The sequence below is a fragment of the Pollachius pollachius genome (genome assembly GCF_949987615.1).
Source record: "Pollachius pollachius genome assembly, chromosome: 4".
Taxonomy (NCBI): domain Eukaryota; kingdom Metazoa; phylum Chordata; class Actinopteri; order Gadiformes; family Gadidae; genus Pollachius; species Pollachius pollachius.
The window spans coordinates 2,407,482-2,431,163 of NC_136937.1; the positions used below are offsets into that span (position 1 = coordinate 2,407,482).

The 23,682-nt window shown below is 42.1% G+C and overlaps 3 protein-coding genes across 3 annotated transcripts; all 3 read right to left on the bottom strand.

Annotated features, from left to right (window-relative positions):
* Positions 1-763: 763 nt before the first annotated feature.
* On the bottom strand, positions 764-3,302 carry LOC307075115 (toll-like receptor 1; the record flags this gene model as incomplete). The annotated part of the gene is made up of 1 exon (XM_079735620.1): positions 764-3,302. One exon carries the CDS (start codon positions 3,300-3,302, stop codon positions 789-791), a length of 2,514 nt encoding a protein of 837 aa, XP_079591746.1. The 3' UTR covers positions 764-788.
* Positions 3,303-7,871: 4,569 nt separating this feature from the next.
* On the bottom strand, positions 7,872-13,302 carry LOC307075116 (toll-like receptor 2 type-2; the record flags this gene model as incomplete). The annotated part of the gene is made up of 2 exons (XM_079735621.1): positions 7,872-10,347; positions 13,289-13,302. The coding sequence occupies 2 exons, from the start codon at positions 13,300-13,302 to the stop codon at positions 7,872-7,874; spliced, it is 2,490 nt and encodes an 829-aa protein (XP_079591747.1).
* Positions 13,303-17,789: 4,487 nt separating this feature from the next.
* On the bottom strand, positions 17,790-20,303 carry LOC307075117 (toll-like receptor 1; the record flags this gene model as incomplete). The annotated part of the gene is made up of 1 exon (XM_079735622.1): positions 17,790-20,303. The coding sequence occupies one exon, from the start codon at positions 20,301-20,303 to the stop codon at positions 17,790-17,792; it is 2,514 nt and encodes an 837-aa protein (XP_079591748.1).
* Positions 20,304-23,682: the final 3,379 nt, after the last annotated feature.

Consider the following 23,682-nt stretch of genomic DNA (forward strand, 5'->3'; position numbering starts at 1 on the left):
CATGAGACATACGCAAATCAGACGTATTTTGAAATATCATGTTACTTGGCTGATGTGAACCGCTTGTTCTTGTAATCCGGATTTCTCTTGTCTTTAGTAAGTGATGGATTTAGTATGTATGTTGAAGCCTATTTAAAAATGTTTTATCTGATAGACCTTTAATGCATCAGCTTGTTTGCTTAAGATGATTAAATAGTTGAAAGGCAAACTACAGTTAAGTGTTTGTCTGAAATGTCTTTCCAGGAGAATCCCAGGACCTGTCCTCCTTCCCCTTTGAGCCTTTCGCGTTACCGACGTGATGTGGGTACTGTAGTCCAAACAATCAGGGCCGAAGACACTGTTTTATTTAAAAGTTCTTTATTTAAATGGGAAATAAGAATTAACAGCTTAGGATATCACAAAGGCCGCGTCTTAATACACAAATTTATATAGATAGATGTTTTCATAAATTTCATATGTAGGCTACATCGTCTGTATATTTTTTAACAATATCCTTTTGACCACGCAATGCGATGGCGTGCAATTCTCTATCTGGACACTGGGTTGAGACATTTACTTTAATAAAAAACATACAAAAGAAAGATATATTAATCAAATACAATCAACAGAAATCAAATGTAATGCAGTACTTCAACTAAAACAAAAATAAATTTGACCAGAAATACATACAGAAAGAAATCTGTAATTTATCAATTGTTTCGAGTTTCATTTAGGCAATCAAAGTTTAAATGAAAAAAACATTTATCTATGAATGGGCCACACACATTTTTCATATTGGACTGCAGTCATCATTTTAACAAAGGAACCAAATCGTCTGCGATCAGAGACGCGCTTTTGGTTAACTCTAGGGCCATATCCTTCAGGATCCGGTGGTCCGCCACCTGTAGCATAGACCGAAGGTTGACCCAGAACACCTGCTGCTTTCGCTCATCCTTGGGCCACTCCAGGTACGTCTGCTGCATCAGCAATCTCCTCAGTTTCAAGAACTTCTTGGGCAGAGAGTTGGTCGGAATCGGCTCCAACAGGATGAAGACCAGGGAGTCTTGCTGGGCGTCCAGAGCTCTATGCTGGGCAAAGAAGAGTTCGTAGTTGCACCATTCACTCTGCACAAAGTGGTTGGACAGCACAAACAGCGTCTTGTAGCTCGCCTCCACGCAGTTGATGATGTTGTCCACGATCCACTGGCCGGGCACAAAGTCTCGCTCGTGGATGCACAGGGAGAGTCCGGCCCCTTCCAGGGACGGCACCAGCTTGCTCTCCACCCAGGCGGAGTCTTGGTGGCTGTAGGAGATGAACGAGTGGTACCGAAACATTGTGTTGTTCAGCAGGTGGGCCTGCTTCTGGCCTCTCCTCTTCACACGGATCCACACCCACAGCATCTTGGTGTACCACACTCCGTCACAGGCGTAGAACGCAGAGCAAAGAGCCAGCACGATGAGCATCGTCACGGGCAACGCCACGGCAGCCTGAAGCCAGGCCTCACAGGACATCCTGCTGGTTCTGACCTCGGACATCGGCAGGTCAGCCACAGATGGGGGAGTGCTGCAGGTATAATCCATGGGCCAGTCGGGCAGCAAGGATTTGTTCAGAGCAGTTATGAACCAAAAGGAGTCACAGGAGCAGACAAAGGGGTTCCCTCCAGCTTTGAGAGTCCTGAGACTTGGAAGACCCGCCAGAGACTCCCGGGAGATGGATGTAATAGTATTCTGGTCTATGTACAGACTGACCAAGGTGGTGGACAGATCCGTAGGGATGACCTTAATGCTGTTGGAGCTCAGGAAAAGGTGGGTCAACATGGGGAATTGCAAAAGGTCTTCTTGTGTTAGGGCTGTGATGCCTGTCTTTGACAGGTCAATTCGCTGTAAATACTGGGACAGGAAGGAAAATACTTTGTTCCCCAGGTAGTTGTTGCTCAGGCTCAGCGATGTGATGTGGATGGGCCAAAAGCACGGCTTATCCAAAAAAATGGAGTTGAAACTCAAGTCAAAAGACTCCAGGTACTTCATCTGGTGGGTCTGCTGAGAGATGAAGGAAAGGTCAACAAAGCGGTTTTTGCTCAAAGACAGGTGCCTTAGTTTGGGAAACACTGAGGTATAGGAGCACCCAGGCCACCAGAACCCTGTGTCAGACAGTAGGTTGTTTGAGAGGTCCAGGGTTTCCAGGGACGGCAAGGAGGACATAATGTTGCAAGGTACAATGTTCATTCCTGTGCCTGAGAACTTCAAATAGTCCATCCTGGAATATATGTCTACACTCATTTCTATAGTGGGGTATCTGTATTGGTAATGATTTACTCCATCAAATATAATGGAATTTATGACCATTGTGTGATTCAGAGTGGGGAACTTAAATCCATCAGGTGTATCTTCGTTGTAGGTTATGTTTGCAAATGTAATCATTCTAACATTAGAAAGAAAAACATTCTTTAAAAATATCACCATGAAACTGCTGTTCATCCAAGTGTTTACAATGGTTAAATGCATTACTAGTGGCATGGTTCTCAGGTTCCTGAAAGGGTCCCCGGTCACATTGCAGAGGTTAGGAAGCACGTTGACCAACTTTAAATCGGTTGTTTGCGTTTCGTTCACATCTTCCAGCAGGTTTTCAAATAAAGCAAGGTTCTCACAAAAAGGCACTTTGAGGGTTATCTTCTGGAGGGATTTCATCTTCGCGAGAGAACCTCGATCGTACCGTTGCCACTCAACACCTCCTCCAAGGATGAGATGATGCAATGAGCTATCCGAGAGGGAATCAAAATCATTGAAGTCCACTTGTAAAGCATTTACACTCCCCAAGTAGAGGGTAGACAGATTTGCCAACATCTCAAATGTGGCCGGTAATTGATAGCTGTCATATTGGTTGCCGGCCAAGTCAAGGATCTTCAGCAGTGGCAGCGATAGATCAGGGATATAATCTAACAAATTGTGAGATATGTTCAGGAACTTCAGTTTTGGGGTCAGAATGAAAAAGCCAGGATTTATCAGCCTCAGAGCACAGCTAGTCACCTTCAGGAAGCAGAGTTGTGAGAGTCTTTGGAAGGGAGCTGCTTGCAGTTTCACAAGGGGGTTGTGAGAAAGGTCCAGGTACTGCAAGTCATTATTCAGATCCAAAGGAACATTGGTAAGATTCTGACCGGAGAGGTTCTGAGCTCGTCGTCTGGAAGTGACGCATAGTGCATACCCTTGGTCCTCTATCAGCTCGGCCAGGCAGAAGGTCCTCCAAGACAAGAGAGCTGCTGTCCACAATAGCTGTGCCACTTGCACACTGTAAACATTAAAAAAAGTCAGTAAACTGTTAATCATTATTGTATCAGAATATTTAACAAATTAACTTTGTATTAATATTAGCACCCACAAATAGCCGTTTTAATCCATGTAAATCATTTCATCACAGTGAAAAACAAATATTAAACCGTTTACCTTTTTCTGGCCATATCTCATAGATCCCAAAGCCATACAAGAAACAGCTACAAAGTCTTTCGTTGGTGCAATGGGAAGGAACAGATTTATATCTACCGTTTTATAACGAGGTGTGATAGTTAATTGCCATCAGCTTATTTCCTTTTTCTTTTGTTAACATTGAGCAATTCCTCTTCAGCTACAAATTCATTTCTGCATTCCTTTGTATTTATTCAGGGTGAAGGCTTGGTTAGAATCAAACACAAAAGATATTGATAAAGGTTGAAAGTGAATATAAAAATAGCTAAAGAAGTCAAAGAAAATACTGTATTAGCTAGGGCTGGGCGATATGACGATATATATCGTGTGACGATACAAAAAACGTCTATCGTTTCATATGATGCTCTATCGTTTATATCGTCTTGCCGCAAATCACACTCTTCATGGTAATATTTTTCGTCATTTGGACGACGCTTTACATTCTTCCACACGGCACGTGAAGGCAACACAAACAAACACGGAGGAGAGTGAACGTGACAATTCTGAACAGGAGAAGGACTCTGACGACCAGCCAAGACAAAGTGAGCTTGTACCTAAAAGAGGGGCTACTTCTATCGCATGGACGTTGTTTTGGTTTGAAAAGTTGGACACGGACCAGAAAAAGGTACTTTGTAAAGTATGCCCCAAACCGGTCCCCTCACCAGACTCAAACACCACCAACCTATTTTACCCCCTACGAAAGAATCACGACAAACAGTACGGAGAGAGTCTACGGATGAAATCCAAAAAAATACATTCGTCGAGTGCTCAAAACAAACCCCAGACCGTGCAAGAAGCTTTTGCCCGCGGCACACCATATGACAAAAGTTCCCGACGATGGAAGGAGATAACGGCTGCCATTGCAATTTACATCTGCAAAGACATGGCCCCAATTTACACGGTCGAGAAACAGGGGTTTCGTGAGTTGGTGCGAACACTCGACCCAAGGTACACAATGCCAAGCCGAAAATACTTCACTCGAGTCCAGTTGCCTCATTTATATCAAGAGTGTCGGGCCAAAGTAGAGGAGGAAATTCACAAGGTATTGTACTACGCTATAACAACAGATATGTGGTCGAGCCGAACGACACATCCCTATATGAGCCTGACGATACACTTTGTTCGAGACTGGACACTCTGCAATCGGTGTTTACAGACAAGCTATTTCCCAGATGACCACACGGTAGAAATTATAGCCAGAGGTCTCAGGGAAGCTCTTGAGTCGTGGGGACTGCGTGAGGATCACCTAGTCTGTGTCACCATGGATAACGCCACAAACCAACCACTATTTTAATTTAAAAATGATATTTTATTGTTACTGTATTTTATAGAGGTGCGCACTAGGGGGTGGGAAAAATCATGACTTGATTGTTTGCAAAGTCAGGGGGAGTATTCTGTATTTTAAGCTTTTAAACTGGCTTTTAAATGCTCAGAAACTCAATTGCAGACATAGTTTACCATGTATGGCTGTTACTATAAAAATTCTTATTCTTGCTGAAATATATTTTTACATTGTTTTAGACCAGGGGTGTCAAACTCATTTTGGTTCAGGGGCCACATACAGCCCATCTGATCTCAAGTGGGCCGGACCAGTAAAATAATGGTAAAATAATAGCAAAATAACCTACGTCAACTCCAAATCATTAGCTTTGTTTTTCAGTACTATGCTTTATTATTCAGCCTACATTTGTAGCCTACATAATCACGGATCACAAGGATCTATATTAGCACAACACATTTATTCACAGATAGGCCAATGGAATTGAAATAACATGCATTTCACATTCATTAACAACTGGTTTATTTTTATAGAGTTGAGTGAATATATTTTTACATCTGAACACCTGAACCAACTCACCACACTAAACAAACTCAAGTGGGAGCTATGAAGAAAGCTATCATACTGCCTTGAAAATGTTAATGTGCATATATAAATAAAATAAACAAACATAAAAGTTATAGCAGTGCATGAGCTATGAGATTAGGCTACATCAGATCAAACTGTTTTGTAGGCTACTGAAGCTGAGAATGATATGCTGCACAATATTCATTGTCGTTTACCATGAAACCTGAGTAAACCTATAAGATCTGTATTCATCAGAGTGCAAACATTTCTGATAGAGCATCACAAGAATTAGGCACAGGCCTACTTGCTGATTAACTTTTTTTTTTCTCACTGCAGTCTATTTGCTGCTGGCTCCTGAAACTTGGCATCTTTTAGCCTTTACAAGTGCATCAATATCAGGTGTCAAATCCTGAGTAGCAGCACATTTCACAATGTTATTCAAGTGTGTGTTTGTTAACCTTGAGCGGTGCTTTGTTTTTTTTTGGTTCATTACAGAGAACACCTGTTCACAAAGATAGGTAGTCCCAAACATGGATAAAACCTTTGCAGCCAGGGATGTTAATTTGGGGTACCCTGGCAAGAGATAATGATAAAATGTGCCCAAGCCCACCGACGCAAATTTCTCCTTCATATTGGTATCACACTGCAAGTCAATTATCTCGAGTTGGATGTCAGCTGGCATGTCAGAAGGCTTGACTGTAAATGGTGAGCGAAAAATGGTAAATCCCTTCTCTAGTTCACTGAAGACCTTAAACCTCTGCTTGATCTCCTGTAGCAATCCTGTTGTCTTGTCTTTGTATTGATCCATATCAGCATTACGTCTGGTCGCACGCACAGCGGTTAGACATGGGAAATGGGCGGTGTCACCGCTAGATAGAGTGACAGTTTTAACTTGAATGCGCGTATGCTGTATGCGTTATACTGAGTTAAGACACTGTTAAGATTATTCAGGTGCTGTGTAATATCTCGGAAATGTATGCTGTACAAGTCGCGGGCCTGATCCAATCATCTCGGGCTGTATGTTTGACACCCCTGTTTTAGACACTCACCATGGCTAGATGAAGACGGTGACCAAAACATTGTAAGCGCGTCCAGTCATTCAGCCGAAGTGCAAGGATGTTGTTTGTGGCGCTTTTTGGTTGGTTTTAATATTTTTGAATACCAAAAAAGTGTTCTCTATTTACCTTTTTATATTTATTCATTCATATTTTATATTTTGTTGCATGCATAATTTGCACAAAGGTTCTAAATAAAAGGAGAAAAATAATTATGAGTAAGTTATCTTTATTTGTAGAGTATATAATTCAAAATGTAATTCGAAATAGGCCTTTCCATGTGGTCATTTTATGTAAAGTATTTATTTTTCATTGAATTTACAGAAAATGTGCTATATCGTGATATATATCGCTATCGGGATATGAATGACCTATATCGGGATATGATATTTTGGTCATATCGCCCAGCCCTAGTATTAGCAGTGATTCAACGACATTATACAAATTAAGGCAAGATAAATACACAGTAAATGTATGCATCGTTTTAGTTGCACTTATATGTTTCTCATTTGAACAACATGTTCATGTATCATGTACATCATGACTGCAACCCAATCCATTTCTGTCAAACCTAGTATGTTGATTCTGTGTCGCCTCTGTACCATAGCAAAGAGAAAGAAAAAAGTGTGTTATTTCCCTTGAGACAGATCTGGACTACAGGAAGTCTGTCTCCAGGGGTAATGGAAGTATGAAGAGTGGAGTGTTTTGGCTAATGTTGTTAAATAGTCAGCAAATATAGTGGCTTCATGAGAAATACGCAAATCAGACGTATTTTGAAATATCATGTTACTTGGCTGATGTGAACCGCTTGTTCTTGTAATCCGGATTTCTCTTGTCTTTAGTAAGTGATGGATTTAGTATGTATGTTGAAGCCTATTTAAAAATGTTTTATCTGATAGACCTTTAATGCATCAGCTTGTTTGCTTAAGATGATTAAATAGTTGAAAGGCAAACTACAGTTAAGTGTTTGTCTGAAATGTCTTTCCAGGAGAATCCCAGGACCTGTCCTCCTTCCCCTTTGAGCCTTTCGCGTTACCGACGTGATGTGGGTACTGTAGTCCAAACAATCAGGGCCGAAGACACTGTTTTATTTAAAAGTTCTTTATTTAAATGGGAAATAAGAATTAACAGCTTAGGATATCACAAAGGCTGCGTCTTTATACACACATTTATATAGATAGATGTTTTCATAAATTTCATATGTAGGCTACATCGTCTGTTTATTTTTTAACAATATCCTTTTGACCACGCAATGCGATGGCGTGCAATTCTCTATCTGGACACTGGGTTGAGACATTTACTTTAATAAAAAACATACAAAAGAAAGATATATTAATCAAATACAATCAACAGAAATCAAATGTAATGCAGTACTTCAACCAAAACAAAAATAAATTTGACCAGAAATACATACAGAAAGAAATCTGTAATTTATCAGTTGTTTCGAGTTTCATTTAGGCAATCAAAGTTGAAATGAAAAAAACATTTATCTATGAATGGGCCACACACATTTTTCATATTGGACTGCAGTCATCATTTTAACAAAGGAACCAAATCATCTGCGATCAGAGACGCGCTTTTGGTTAACTCTAGGGCCATATCCTTCAGGATCCGGTGGTCCGCCACCTGTAGCATAGACCGAAGGTTGACCCAGAACACCTGCTGCTTTCGCTCATCCTTGGGCCACTCCAGGTACGTCTGCTGCATCAGCAATCTCCTCAGTTTCAAGAACTTCTTGGGCAGAGAGTTGGTCGGAATCGGCTCCAACAGGATGAAGACCAGGGAGTCTTGCTGGGCGTCCAGAGCTCTATGCTGGGCAAAGAAGAGTTCGTAGTTGCACCATTCACTCTGCACAAAGTGGTTGGACAGCACAAACAGCGTCTTGTAGCTCGCCTCCACGCAGTTGATGATGTTGTCCACGATCCACTGGCCGGGCACAAAGTCTCGCTCGTGGATGCACAGGGAGAGTCCGGCCCCTTCCAGGGACGGCACCAGCTTGCTCTCCACCCAGGCGGAGTCTTGGTGGCTGTAGGAGATGAACGAGTGGTACCGAAACATTGTGTTGTTCAGCAGGTGGGCCTGCTTCTGGCCTCTCCTCTTCACACGGATCCACACCCACAGCATCTTGGTGTACCACACTCCGTCACAGGCGTAGAACGCAGAGCAAAGAGCCAGCACGATGAGCATCGTCACGGGCAACGCCACGGCAGCCTGAAGCCAGGCCTCACAGGACATCCTGCTGGTTCTGTACTCGGACATCGGCAGGTCAGCCACAGATGGGGGAGTGCTGCAGGTATAATCCATGGGCCAGTCGGGCAGCAAGGATTTGTTCAGAGCAGTTATGAACCAAAAGGAGTCACAGGAGCAGACAAAGGGGTTCCCTCCAGCTTTGAGAGTCCTGAGACTTGGAAGACCCGCCAGAGACTCCCGGGAGATGGATGTAATAGTATTCTGGTCTATGTACAGACTGACCAAGGTGGCGGACAGATCCGTAGGGATGACCTTAATGCTGTTGGAGCTCAGGAAAAGGTGTGTCAACATGGGAAATTGTAAAAGGTCTTCTTGTGTTAGGGCTGTGATGTCTGTCTCTGACAGGTCAATTCGCTGTAAATACTGGGACAGGAAGGAAAATACTTTGTTCCCCAGGTAGTTGTTGCTCAGGCTCAGTGATGTGATGTGGATGGGCCAAAAGCACGGCTTATCCAAAACAATGGAGTTGAAACTCAAGTCAAGAGATTCCAGGTACTTCATCTGGTGGGTCTGCTGAGAGATGAAGGAAAGGTCAACAAAGCGGTTTTTGCTCAAATAGAGGTGCCTAAGTTTGGGGAACACCGCGGTATAGGTGCAAAAAGACGGCCAGAACCCTGTTTCAGACAGTAGGTTGTTTGAGAGGTCCAGGGTTTCCAGGGACGGCAAGGAGGATATAAGTTTGCAAGGCACTATGTTTATTTTTGAGCCTGAGAACTTGAAATAGTCCATCTTGGAAAACATGTCCACACTAATTTCTATAATGGGGTATTTGTATTGGTGATGTTTAACGCTATCAATTATAACCGAACTTATGCCTATTGTGTGATTCAGAGTGGGGAACTTAAATCCATCAGGTGTATCTTCGCTGTAGGTTACGTTTGCAAGTGTAATCATTTTAACATTAGAAAGAAAAACATTCTTTAAAAATATCACCAGGAAACTGCTGTTCATCCAAGTGTTTACAATGGTTAAATCTTTTACGAGTGGCATGGTTCTCAGGCTTCTGAAAGGGTCCCCAGTCACATTGCAGAGGTCAGGAAGTACGTTGACCAACTCTAAATTGGTTGTTTGTGTTTTGTTCACATCTTCCAGTAGGTTTTCAAATAAATCAAGGTTCTCACAAAAAGGCACTTTGAGGGTTATCTTCTGGAGGGATTTCATCTTCGCGAGAGAACCACGATCGTACCGTTGCCACTCAACACCTCCTCCAAGGATGAGATGATGCAATGAGCTATCCGAGAGGGAATCAAAATCATTGAAGTCCACTTGTAAAGCATTTACACTCCCCAAGTAGAGGGCAGACAGATTTGCCAACATCTCAAATGTGGCCGGTAATTGATAGCTGGCATATTGGTTGCCGGCCAAGTCAAGGATCTTCAGCAGTGGCAGCGATAGATCAGGGATATAATCTAACAAATTGTGAGATATGTTCAGGAATTTCAGTTTTGGGGTCAGAATGAATAAGCCAGGATTTATCAGCCTCAGAGCACAGCTAGTCACCTTCAGGAAGCAGAGTTGTGAGAGTCTTTGGAAGGGAGCTGCTTGCAGTTTCACAAGGGGGTTGTGAGAAAGGTCCAGGTACTGTAAGTCATTAATCAGATCCAAAGGAACATTGGTAAGATTCTGACCGGAGAGGTTCTGAACTCTTCGTCTGGAAGTGACGCATGAGGCATACCCTTGGTCCTCTATCAGCTCGGCCAGGCAGAAGGTCCTCCAAGACAAGAGAGTTGCTGCCCATAATAGCAATGCCACTTGCACACTGTAAACATAAAAAAAGTCAGTGAACTGTTAATCATTATTGTATCAGAATTAGTGCTGTCAGTTTAACGCGTTATTAAGGCTTTAACACAAACCAATTTTAATGGCGTTAATTTTTCTATTGCGCGATTAACGCTCTTTTGGCTTGGCAAACGTCGTTTTTTTACCTGCTGTCTAGTAACAACTAATCACGATAGAAAAACTACAACACCATACCGGATTTAGCTACACTGGAAACAAAACAACAAGCAATCTGCACAAACTTGTTGGGGCAAGCAAGGATACGGAGCAGGTGAAAAACTCCTTAAAAGTGTGTGTGTGTTTGTGTGTCACTCTGTTCGAGCCTGGGCCCCGTTTCCCGTAAGCATCGTTAGCCTCAGTGGATCGTGAAGTGCGTCGTACGAGCATCGTACAGTTTTCACACCGTTTCCCGAATGCATCGTTGGTAACGAACGTCGTGAAAACGCTCGTAGCTAACGAGGACTCCAGGGATACTCGTAGGATGCTAAGAGCATCATTAGCCTGCTATAGCCTCAGTGGCGTCACCAGCGGACATTCCGTGTATTGGATGCGTTTTACTAAAACACATCCAATACCACGGACTGCCCAACTGGCGCAATTTCGAAACCAAAACCAGTGGTTACAGCCGATATATTACTCATAGACTGCTGTTAGATTTAAACAGCAAAGATAGAGACATGTTAGAAGTCAACAACAACATAATTTATTGCAGCAATTCAAAATTCCAAAAATACATGCGCAGCCGAAATGTCCCGATCAATCGCCACGTCACAAGGCATAGGTCTATAATAAAATCAAATGATTACGTTGCTCTTGTGTGGGAGGTCGCTTTCGAGCTGCACTTGCTGTCTCCCTCTGATTTTAATTCAGCCATCGTGGTAAAAATGTCCTCTTATTGATCAATGACAGAAGACATATTGTAGGCCTAATCATGCTGAGACCAGCGGGTGTCAGAGAATTTCTGCAGGCGTTTTTTGTTGCGATTGTTTGCATTAAGCACTGTAGGCGCTTCGGTGAGGCTGTGATGAAGTTCACTATTTATTGGACCGTGTCTAGACAGTAACGAACATCCCTGATCATAGTTAATCGCGATTGTAGTCTACACTCAGACGTGAACTCATTATTGCATGCGGGTGTCTTCATTCATAAAAAAATTAAAACATTTGGGAGTATGCAAATTATTCTGAAGAGGTCTGGAGTCCGTGCGCAGCCCCGCCTTCTCCAGTGAACCAAGAAAGCCTGCGCCGGGACGACCGGGGGTTGACCCCCTCGGTTTGACACAGGAAACTTGAGATAAGAAGTTGAAATCGCCGGGCGTGCCAAGCTGCGACCGAACCGGCTTGGCAGCATTAAAAGACCTATAGCCTACATCATCCTGCCCAACAATATGGGCAGGATCTAGACCAAACTCTCCTAATCGGGTCAGCAATAGCCGTGTGTCAATGCCCAGCCTCTGCGTTTCAATGATAATGAATGAATGGAACGTTGCATTTTTTATGTCTACAAATATTCTAGACGAGAGAGTGCGCGCCAATCAATTAAACCTTATGCGGAATCAGATAAAGTCGGCTCTCTTTGCTGCGCTAAGCATGTTTCAGAAATCAGCACCTAGTTGTCACACAAGCTATTTTAGATTTTTGTAAAATAGAAGGGGAGAAAATGCCGTGAAAAAACGTACGCAAAGTGCATTCAGGATTAGGACCGATACATATGTCAGCCTAGGCCTAATCAATTGTGTTTTAATATCTTTAGCATTCAAATTATTGCAGTCTATTCTTTTCGTAGGCTACTCTGCTGTTGGTCTTGATGGGGAGATATTTTAACGCTTTTCAACCCTATTTTCCTGCGACATTCCTGCGTCTCCCTCAGCACGGAGTCCATTTCAGCACCGTGTCAGTAGACAGTTACAATCCTACGAATGTCGTGAGTGCAGTGAACGCCCGTTCATGTTAAGAGGAGTTTCGGGAAACGCTCCAAAGTAATTCTCGATGGTTCGCAAGATCCATCGTGAGAATGATCGTACGAGCAAAGATCCATCGTTACCGGAAAAGAGGCCATGTACGAGAGTTCAATGTTGTCATTAGCTGTTTCATCTTTTTGACCAATCGCAGTTCAAGGCCCAACTGGGCTGTACCACTTCGGGAGGGGCCGCTCAGTTGCTCCCCTCTAGGCAAAATCGAATTGGTTGCGACGTTGACGGATTGTATGTGTTTTGTCCGTTGAGTGAGTGAGGTTGCGGTTGCACAGTTCAGGCTGCCGGACGGCGCTGCAAGGAACTTTTATAAACGCAATATTGTTTTCCCACAGTAATCAGCCGACAGCCCCGAAACGTTAACGGCCCACCGGGAATTCTCCCGACTCTCCCGATTACCACTCCGCCACCGTGTGTGTGTGTGTGTGTGTGTGTGTGCGCGCGTGTGTGTGATTTGTGTGTGTGTGTGTGTGTGTGTGTGCATGTGGGCGTTATTCGATAGCCAGGTAATGTGTATAGGCCTACGTACGGAAGGAATATTCATACTGGTTTGAATAATAAATGTTAAAGTATTTTCCATCTTTGCTGAGCAAGAGTTATGTTCGAAAGTTCAGTGAATGAAACAAATAAAAGCCTGGGCTATTGACGTTCCATAGGCCTACCACTGCGGGTCTCTCTTCTTACTGTCCTTCTCAACACTCCCTGATCTCACTAAAAGGCTAGCAGCATGAAATCAACAGATATTTTGAATAGAAAGAAATGTGCGATTAATCGCGAGTTAACTATGACATTAATGCGATTAATCGCGATTCAATATTTGAATCGCTTGACAGCACTAATCAGAACACTTAACCAATTAACTTTGTATTAATATTTGCACCCCCAACTAGCAGTGGTAACCCGTGTAAATCATTTCATCATAGTGAAAAACAAATATTAAACCGTTTACCTTTTTATGGCCATATCTCATAGATCACAAATCCATACACGAAACAGCTTCAAAGTCTTTCGTTGGTTCAATGAGAGGAACAGATTTTTATCTACCGTTTTATAACGAGGTGTGATAGTTAATTGCCATCAGCTTATTTCCTTTTTCTTTTGTTAACATTGAGCAATTCCTCTTCAGCTACAAATTCATGTCTGCATTCCTTTGTATTTATTGAGGGTGAAGGCTTGGTTAGAATCAAACACAAAAGATATTGATAAAGGTTGAAAGTGAATATAAAAATAACTAAAGAAGTCAAAGAAAATAATGTATTAGCTAGGGCTGGGCGATATGACGATATATATCGTGTGACGATACAAAAAACGTCTATCGTTTCATATGATGCTCTATCGTTTATATCGTCTTGCCGCAAATCACACTCTTCATGGTAATATTTTTTGTCATTTGGACGACGCTTTACATTCTTCCACACGGCACATGAAGGCAACACAAACAAACACGGAGGAGAGTGAACGTGACAATTCTGAACAGGAGAAGGACTCCGACGACCAGCCAAGACAAAGTGAGCTTGTACCTAAAAGAGGGGCTACTTCTATCGCATGGACGTGGTTTTGGTTTGAAAAGTTGGACACGGACCAGAAAAACGTACTTTGTAAAGTATGCCGTAAACCGGTCCCCTCACCAGACTCAAACACCACCAACCTATTTTCCTCCCTACGAAAGAATCACGACAAACAGTACGGAGAGAGTCTACGGATGAAATCCAAAAAAATACAGTCGTCGAGTGCTCAAAACAAACCCCAGACCGTGCAAGAAGCTTTTGCCCACGGCACACCATATGACAAAGATTCCCGACGATGGAAGGAGATAACGGCTGCCATTGCAATTTACATCTGCAAAGACATGGCCCCAATTTACACGGTCGAGAAACAGGGGTTTCGTGAGTTGGTGCGAACACTCGACCCAAGGTACTCAATGCCAAGCCGAAAATACTTCACTCGAGTCCAGTTGCCTCATTTATATCAAGAGTGTCGGGCCAAAGTAGAGGAGGAAATCCACAAGGTATTGTACTACGCTATAACAACAGATATGTGGTCGAGCCGAACGACACATCCCTACATGAGCCTGACGATACACTTTGTTCGAGACTGGACACTCTGCAATCGGTGTTTACAGACAAGCTATTTCCCAGATGACCACACGGGAGAAATTATAGCCAGAGGTCTCAGGGAAGCTCTTGAGTCGAGGGGACTGCGTGACGATCACCTAGTCTGTGTCACCATGGATAACGCCACAAACCAACCACTATTTTAATTTAAAAATGATATTTTATTGTTACTGTATTTTATAGAGGTGCGCACTAGGGGGTGGGAAAAATCATGACTTGATTGTTTGCAAAGTCAGGGGGAGTATTCTGTATTTTAAGCTTTTAAACTGGCTTTTAAATGCTCAGAAACTCAATTGCAGACATAGTTTACCATGTATGGCTGTTACTATAAAAATTCTTATTCTTGCTGAAATATATTTTTATATTGTTTTAGACCAGGGGTGTCAAACTCATTTTGGTTCAGGGGCCACATACAGCCCATCTGATCTCAAGTGGGCCGGACCAGTAAAATAATGGTAAAATAATAGCTAAATAACCTACGTCAACTCCAAATCATAAGCTTTGTTTTTCAGTACTATGCTTTATTATTCAGCCTACATTTGTAGCCTACATAATCACGGATCACAAGGATCTATATTAGCACAACACATTTATTCACAGATAGGCCAATGGAATTGAAATAACATGCATTTCGCATTCATTAACAACTGGTTTATTTTTATAGAGTTGAGTGAATATATTTTTACATCTGAACACCTGAACCAACTCACCACACTAAACAAACTCAAGTGGGAGCTATGAAGAAAGCTATCATACTGCCTTGAAAATGTTAATGTGCATATATAAATAAAATAAACAAACATAAAAGTTATAGCAGTGCATGAGCTATGAGATTAGGCTACATCAGATCAAACTGTTTTGTAGGCTACTGAAGCTGAGAATGATATGCCATATTCATTGTCGTTTACCATGAAACCTGAGTAAACCTATAAGATCTGTATTCATCAGAGTGCAAACATTTCTGATAGAGCATCACAAGAATTAGGCACAGGCCTACTTGCTGATTAACTTTTTTTTTTCTCACTGCAGTCTATTTGCTGCTGGCTCCTGAAACTTGGCATCTTTTAGCCTTTACAAGTGCATCAATATCAGGTGTCAAATCCTGAGTAGCAGCACATTTCACAATGTCATTCAAGTGTGTGTTTGTTAACCTTGAGCGGTGCTTTGTTTTATTTTGGTTCATTACAGAGAACACCTGTTCACAAAGATAGGTAGTCCCAAACATGGATAAAACCTTTGCAGCCAGGGATGTTAATTTGGGGTACCCTGGCAAGAGATAATGATAAAATGTGCCCAAGCCCACCGACGCAAATTTCTCCTTCATATTGGTATCACACTGCAAGTCAATTATCTCGAGTTGGATGTCAGCTGGCATGTCAGAAGGCTTGACTGTAAATGGTGAGAGAAAAATGGTGAATCCCTTCTCTAGTTCACTGAAGACCTTAAACCTCTGCTTGATCTCCTGTAGCAATCCTGTTGTCTTGTCTTTGTATTGATCCATATCAGCATTACGTCTGGTCGCACGCACAGCGGTTAGACATGGGAAATGGGCGGTGTCACCGCTAGATCGAGTGACAGTTTTAACTTGAATGCGCGTATGCTGTATGCGTTATACTGAGGTAAGATACTGTTAAGATTATTCAGGTGCTGTGTAATATCTCGGAAATTTATGCTATAGAAGTCGCGGGCCTGATCCAATCATCTCGGGCTGTATGTTTGACACCCCTGTTTTAGACACTCACCATGGCTAGATGAAGACGGTGACCAAAACATTGTAAGCGTGTCCAGTCATTCAGCCGAAGTGCAAGGATGTTGTTTGTGGCGTTATCCGTGGTGACACAGACTAGGTGATCCTCACGCAGTCCCCACGACTCAAGAGCTTTTTGGTTGGTTTTAATATTTTTGAATACCAAAAAAGTTTTTTGTATTTACCTTTTTATATTTATTCATTCATATTTTATATTTTGTTGCATGCATAATTTGCACAAAGGTTCTAAATAAAAGGAGAAAAATAATTATGAGTAAGTTATCTTTATTTGTAGAGTATATAATTCAAAATGTAATTCGAAATAGGCCTTTCCATGTGGTCATTTTATGTAAACTATTTATTTTTCATTGAATTTACAGAAAATGTGCTATATCGTGATATATATCGCTATCGGGATATGAATGACCTATATCGGGATATGATATTTTGGTCATATTGCCCAGCCCTAGTATTAGCAGTGATTCAACGACATTATACAAATTAAGGCAAGATAAATACACAGTAAATGTATGCATCGTTTTAGTTGCACTTATATGTTTCTCATTTGAACAACATGTTCATGTATCATGTACATCATGACTGCAACCCAATCCATTTCTGTCAAACCTAGTATGTTGACTCTGTGTCGCCTCTGTACCATAGCAAAGAGAAAGAAAAAAGTGTGTTATTTCCCTTGAGACAGATCTGGACTACAGGAAGTCTGTCTCCAGGGGTAATGGAAGTATGAAGAGTGGAGTGTTTTGGCTAATGTTGTTAAATAGTCAGCAAATATAGTGGCTTCATGAGAAATACGCAAATCAGACGTATTTTGAAATATCATGTTACTTGGCTGATGTGAACCGCTTGTTCTTGTAATCCGGATTTCTCTTGTCTTTAGTAAGTGATGGATTTAGTATGTATGTTGAAGCCTATTTAAAAATGTTTTATCTGATAGACCTTTAATGCATCAGCTTGTTTGCTTAAGATGATTAAATAGTTGAAAGGCAAACTACAGTTAAGTGTTTGTCTGAAATGTCTTTCCAGGAGAATCCCAGGACCTGTCCTCCTTCCCCTTTGAGCCTTTCGCGTTACCGACGTGATGTGGGTACTGTAGTCCAAACAATCAGGGCCGAAGACACTGTTTTATTTAAAAGTTCTTTATTTAAATGGGAAATAAGAATTAACAGCTTAGGATATCACAAAGGCCGCGTCTTAATACACAAATTTATATAGATAGATGTTTTCATAAATTTCATATGTAGGCTACATCGTCTGTATATTTTTTAACAATATCCTTTTGACCACGCAATGCGATGGCGTGCAATTCTCTATCTGGACACTGGGTTGAGACATTTACTTTAATAAAAAACATACAAAAGAAAGATATATTAATCAAATACAATCAACAGAAATCAAATGTAATGCAGTACTTCAACTAAAACAAAAATAAATTTGACCAGAAATACATACAGAAAGAAATCTGTAATTTATCTGTTGTTTCGAGTTTCATTTAGGCAATCAAAGTTGAAATGAAAAAAACATTTATCTATGAATGGGCCACACACATTTTTCATATTGGACTGCAGTCATCATTTTAACAAAGGAACCAAATCGTCTGCGATCAGAGACGCGCTTTTGGTTAACTCTAGGGCCATATCCTTCAGGATCCGGTGGTCCGCCACCTGTAGCATTGACCGAAGGTTGACCCAGAACACCTGCTGCTTTCGCTCATCCTTGGGCCACTCCAGGTACGTCTGCTGCATCAGCAATCTCCTCAGTTTCAAGAACTTCTTGGGCAGAGAGTTGGTCGGAATCGGCTCCAACAGGATGAAGACCAGGGAGTCTTGCTGGGCGTCCAGAGCTCTATGCTGGGCAAAGAAGAGTTCGTAGTTGCACCATTCACTCTGCACAAAGTGGTTGGACAGCACAAACAGCGTCTTGTAGCTCGCCTCCACGCAGTTGATGATGTTGTCCACGATCCACTGGCCGGGCACAAAGTCTCGCTCGTGGATGCACAGGGAGAGTCCGGCCCCTTCCAGGGACGGCACCAGCTTGCTCTCCACCCAGGCGGAGTCTTGGTGGCTGTAGGAGATGAACGAGTGGTACCGAAACATTGTGTTGTTCAGCAGGTGGGCCTGCTTCTGGCCTCTCCTCTTCACACGGATCCACACCCACAGCATCTTGGTGTACCACACTCCGTCACAGGCGTAGAACGCAGAGCAAAGAGCCAGCACGATGAGCATCGTCACGGGCAACGCCACGGCAGCCTGAAGCCAGGCCTCACAGGACATCCTGCTGGTTCTGTACTCGGACATCGGCAGGTCAGCCACAGATGGGGGAGTGCTGCAGGTATAATCCATGGGCCAGTCGGGCAGCAAGGATTTGTTCAGAGCAGTTATGAACCAAAAGGAGTCACAGGAGCAGACAAAGGGGTTCCCTCCAGCTTTGAGAGTCCTGAGACTTGGAAGACCCGCCAGAGACTCCCGGGAGATGGATGTAATAGTATTCTGGTCTATGTACAGACTGACCAAGGTGCTGGACAGATCCGTAGGGATGACCTTAATGCTGTTGGAGCTCAGGAAAAGGTGGGTCAACATGGGGAATTGCAAAAGGTCTTCTTGTGTTAGGGCTGTGATGCCTGTCTTTGACAGGTCAATTCGCTGTAAATACTGGGACAGGAAGGAAAATACTTTGTTCCCCAGGTAGTTGTTGCTCAGGCTCAGCGATGTGATGTGGATGGGCCAAAAGCACGGCTTATCCAAAAAAATGGAGTTGAAACTCAAGTCAAAAGACTCCAGGTACTTCATCTGGTGGGTCTGCTGAGAGATGAAGGAAAGGTCAACAAAGCGGTTTTTGCTCAAAGACAGGTGCCTTAGTTTGGGAAACACTGAGGTATAGGAGCACCCAGGCCACCAGAACCCTGTGTCAGACAGTAGGTTGTTTGAGAGGTCCAGGGTTTCCAGGGACGGCAAGGAGGACATAATGTTGCAAGGTACAATGTTCATTCCTGTGCCTGAGAACTTCAAATAGTCCATCCTGGAATATATGTCTACACTCATTTCTATAGTGGGGTATCTGTATTGGTAATGATTTACTCCATCAAATATAATGGAATTTATGACCATTGTGTGATTCAGAGTGGGGAACTTAAATCCATCAGGTGTATCTTCGTTGTAGGTTATGTTTGCAAATGTAATCATTCTAACATTAGAAAGAAAAACATTCTTTAAAAATATCACCATGAAACTGCTGTTCATCCAAGTGTTTACAATGGTTAAATGCATTACTAGTGGCATGGTTCTCAGGTTCCTGAAAGGGTCCCCGGTCACATTGCAGAGGTTAGGAAGCACGTTGACCAACTTTAAATCGGTTGTTTGCGTTTCGTTCACATCTTCCAGCAGGTTTTCAAATAAAGCAAGGTTCTCACAAAAAGGCACTTTGAGGGTTATCTTCTGGAGGGATTTCATCTTCGCGAGAGAACCTCGATCGTACCGTTGCCACTCAACACCTCCTCCAAGGATGAGATGATGCAATGAGCTATCCGAGAGGGAATCAAAATCATTGAAGTCCACTTGTAAAGCATTTACACTCCCCAAGTAGAGGGTAGACAGATTTGCCAACATCTCAAATGTGGCCGGTAATTGATAGCTGTCATATTGGTTGCCGGCCAAGTCAAGGATCTTCAGCAGTGGCAGCGATAGATCAGGGATATAATCTAACAAATTGTGAGATATGTTCAGGAACTTCAGTTTTGGGGTCAGAATAAATAAGCCAGGATTTATCAGCCTCAGAGCACAGCTAGTCACCTTCAGGAAGCAGAGTTGTGAGAGTCTTTGGAAGGGAGCTGCTTGCAGTTTCACAAGGGGGTTGTGAGAAAGGTCCAGGTACTGCAAGTCATTATTCAGATCCAAAGGAACATTGGTAAGATTCTGACCGGAGAGGTTCTGAGCTCGTCGTCTGGAAGTGACGCATAGTGCATACCCTTGGTCCTCTATCAGCTCGGCCAGGCAGAAGGTCCTCCAAGACAAGAGAGCTGCTGTCCACAATAGCTGTGCCACTTGCACACTGTAAACATTAAAAAAAGTCAGTAAACTGTTAATCATTATTGTATCAGAATATTTAACAAATTAACTTTGTATTAATATTAGCACCCACAAATAGCCGTTTTAATCCATGTAAATCATTTCATCACAGTGAAAAACAAATATTAAACCGTTTACCTTTTTCTGGCCATATCTCATAGATCCCAAAGCCATACAAGAAACAGCTACAAAGTCTTTCGTTGGTGCAATGGGAAGGAACAGATTTATATCTACCGTTTTATAACGAGGTGTGATAGTTAATTGCCATCAGCTTATTTCCTTTTTCTTTTGTTAACATTGAGCAATTCCTCTTCAGCTACAAATTCATTTCTGCATTCCTTTGTATTTATTCAGGGTGAAGGCTTGGTTAGAATCAAACACAAAAGATATTGATAAAGGTTGAAAGTGAATATAAAAATAGCTAAAGAAGTCAAAGAAAATACTGTATTAGCTAGGGCTGGGCGATATGACGATATATATCGTGTGACGATACAAAAAACGTCTATCGTTTCATATGATGCTCTATCGTTTATATCGTCTTGCCGCAAATCACACTCTTCATGGTAATATTTTTCGTCATTTGGACGACGCTTTACATTCTTCCACACGGCACGTGAAGGCAACACAAACAAACACGGAGGAGAGTGAACGTGACAATTCTGAACAGGAGAATGACTCCGACAACCAGCCAAGACAAAGTGAGCTTGTACCTAAAAGAGGGGCTACTTCTATCGCATGGACGTTGTTTTGGTTTGAAAAGTTGGACACGGACCAGAAAAAGGTACTTTGTAAAGTATGCCCCAAACCGGTCCCCTCACCAGACTCAAACACCACCAACCTATTTTACCCCCTACGAAAGAATCACGACAAACAGTACGGAGAGAGTCTACGGATGAAATCCAAAAAAATACAGTCGTCGAGTGCTCAAAACAAACCCCAGACCGTGCAAGAAGCTTTTGCCCACGGCACACCATATGACAAAGATTCCCGACGATGGAAGGAGATAACGGCTGCCATTGCAATTTACATCTGCAAAGACATGGCCCCAATTTACACGGTCGAGAAACAGGGGTTTCGTGAGTTGGTGCGAATACTCGACCCAAGGTACTCAATGCCAAGCCGAAAATACTTCACTCGAGTCCAGTTGCCTCATTTATATCAAGAGTGTCGGGCCAAAGTAGAGGAGGAAATCCACAAGGTATTGTACTACGCTATAACAACAGATATGTGGTCGAGCCGAACGACACATCCCTACATGAGCCTGACGATACACTTTGTTCGAGACTGGACACTCTGCAATCGGTGTTTACAGACAAGCTATTTCCCAGATGACCACACGGGAGAAATTATAGCCAGAGGTCTCAGGGAAGCTCTTGAGTCGTGGGGACTGCGTGAGGATCACCTAGTCTGTGTCACCATGGATAACGCCACAAACCAACCACTATTTTAATTTAAAAATGATATTTTATTGTTACTGTATTTTATAGAGGTGCGCACTAGGGGGTGGGAAAAATCATGACTTGATTGTTTGCAAAGTCAGGGGGAGTATTCTGTATTTTAAGCTTTTAAACTGGCTTTTAAATGCTCAGAAACTCAATTGCAGACATAGTTTACCATGTATGGCTGTTACTATAAAAATTCTTATTCTTGCTGAAATATATTTTTACATTGTTTTAGACCAGGGGTGTCAAACTCATTTTGGTTCAGGGGCCACATACAGCCCATCTGATCTCAAGTGGGCCGGACCAGTAAAATAATGGTAAAATAATAGCATAATAACCTACGTCAACTCCAAATCATAAGCTTTGTTTTTCAGTACTATGCTTTATTATTCAGCCTACATTTGTAGCCTACATAATCACGGATCACAAGGATCTATATTAGCACAACACATTTATTCACAGATAGGCCAATGGAATTGAAATAACATGCATTTCACATTCATTAACAACTGGTTTATTTTTATAGAGTTGAGTGAATATATTTTTACATCTGAACACCTGAACCAACTCACCACACTAAACAAACTCAAGTGGGAGCTATGAAGAAAGCTATCATACTGCCTTGAAAATGTTAATGTGCATATATAAATAAAATAAACAAACATAAAAGTTATAGCAGTGCATGAGCTATGAGATTAGGCTACATCAGATCAAACTGTTTTGTAGGCTACTGAAGCTGAGAATGATATGCTGCACAATATTCATTGTCGTTTACCATGAAACCTGAGTAAACCTATAAGATCTGTATTCATCAGAGTGCAAACATTTCTGATAGAGCATCACAAGAATTAGGCACAGGCCTACTTGCTGATTAACTTTTTTTTTTCTCACTGCAGTCTATTTGCTGCTGGCTCCTGAAACTTGGCATCTTTTAGCCTTTACAAGTGCATCAATATCAGGTGTCAAATCCTGAGTAGCAGCACATTTCACAATGTCATTCAAGTGTGTGTTTGTTAACCTTGAGCGGTGCTTTGTTTTATTTTGGTTCATTACAGAGAACACCTGTTCACAAAGATAGGTAGTCCCAAACATGGATAAAACCTTTGCAGCCAGGGATGTTAATTTGGGGTACCCTGGCAAGAGATAATGATAAAATGTGCCCAAGCCCACCGACGCAAATTTCTCCTTCATATTGGTATCACACTGCAAGTCAATTATCTCGAGTTGGATGTCAGCTGGCATGTCAGAAGGCTTGACTGTAAATGGTGAGCGAAAAATGGTAAATCCCTTCTCTAGTTCACTGAAGACCTTAAACCTCTGCTTGATCTCCTGTAGCAATCCTGTTATCTTGTCTTTGTATTGATCCATATCAGCATTACGTCTGGTCGCACGCACAGCGGTTAGACATGGGAAATGGGCGGTGTCACCGCTAGATCGAGTGACAGTTTTAACTTGAATGCGCGTATGCTGTATGCGTTATACTGAGGTAAGATACTGTTAAGATTATTCAGGTGCTGTGTAATATCTCGGAAATGTATGCTATACAAGTCGCGGGCCTGATCCAATCATCTCGGGCTGTATGTTTGACACCCCTGTTTTAGACACTCACCATGGCTAGATGAAGACGGTGACCAAAACATTGTAAGCGCGTCCAGTCATTCAGCCGAAGTGCAAGGATATTGTTTGTGGCGTTATCCGTGGTGACACAGACTAGGCGATCCTCACGCAGTCCCCACGACTCAAGAGCTTTTTGGTTGGTTTAAATATTTTTGAAAACCAAAAAAGTGTTTTCTATTTACCTTTTTATATTTATTCATTCATATTTTATATTTTGTTGCATGCATAATTTGCACAAAGGTTCTAAATAAAAGGAGAAAAATAATTATGAGTAAGTTATCTTTATTTGTAGAGTATATAATTCAAAATGTAATTCGAAATAGGCCTTTCCATGTGGTCAT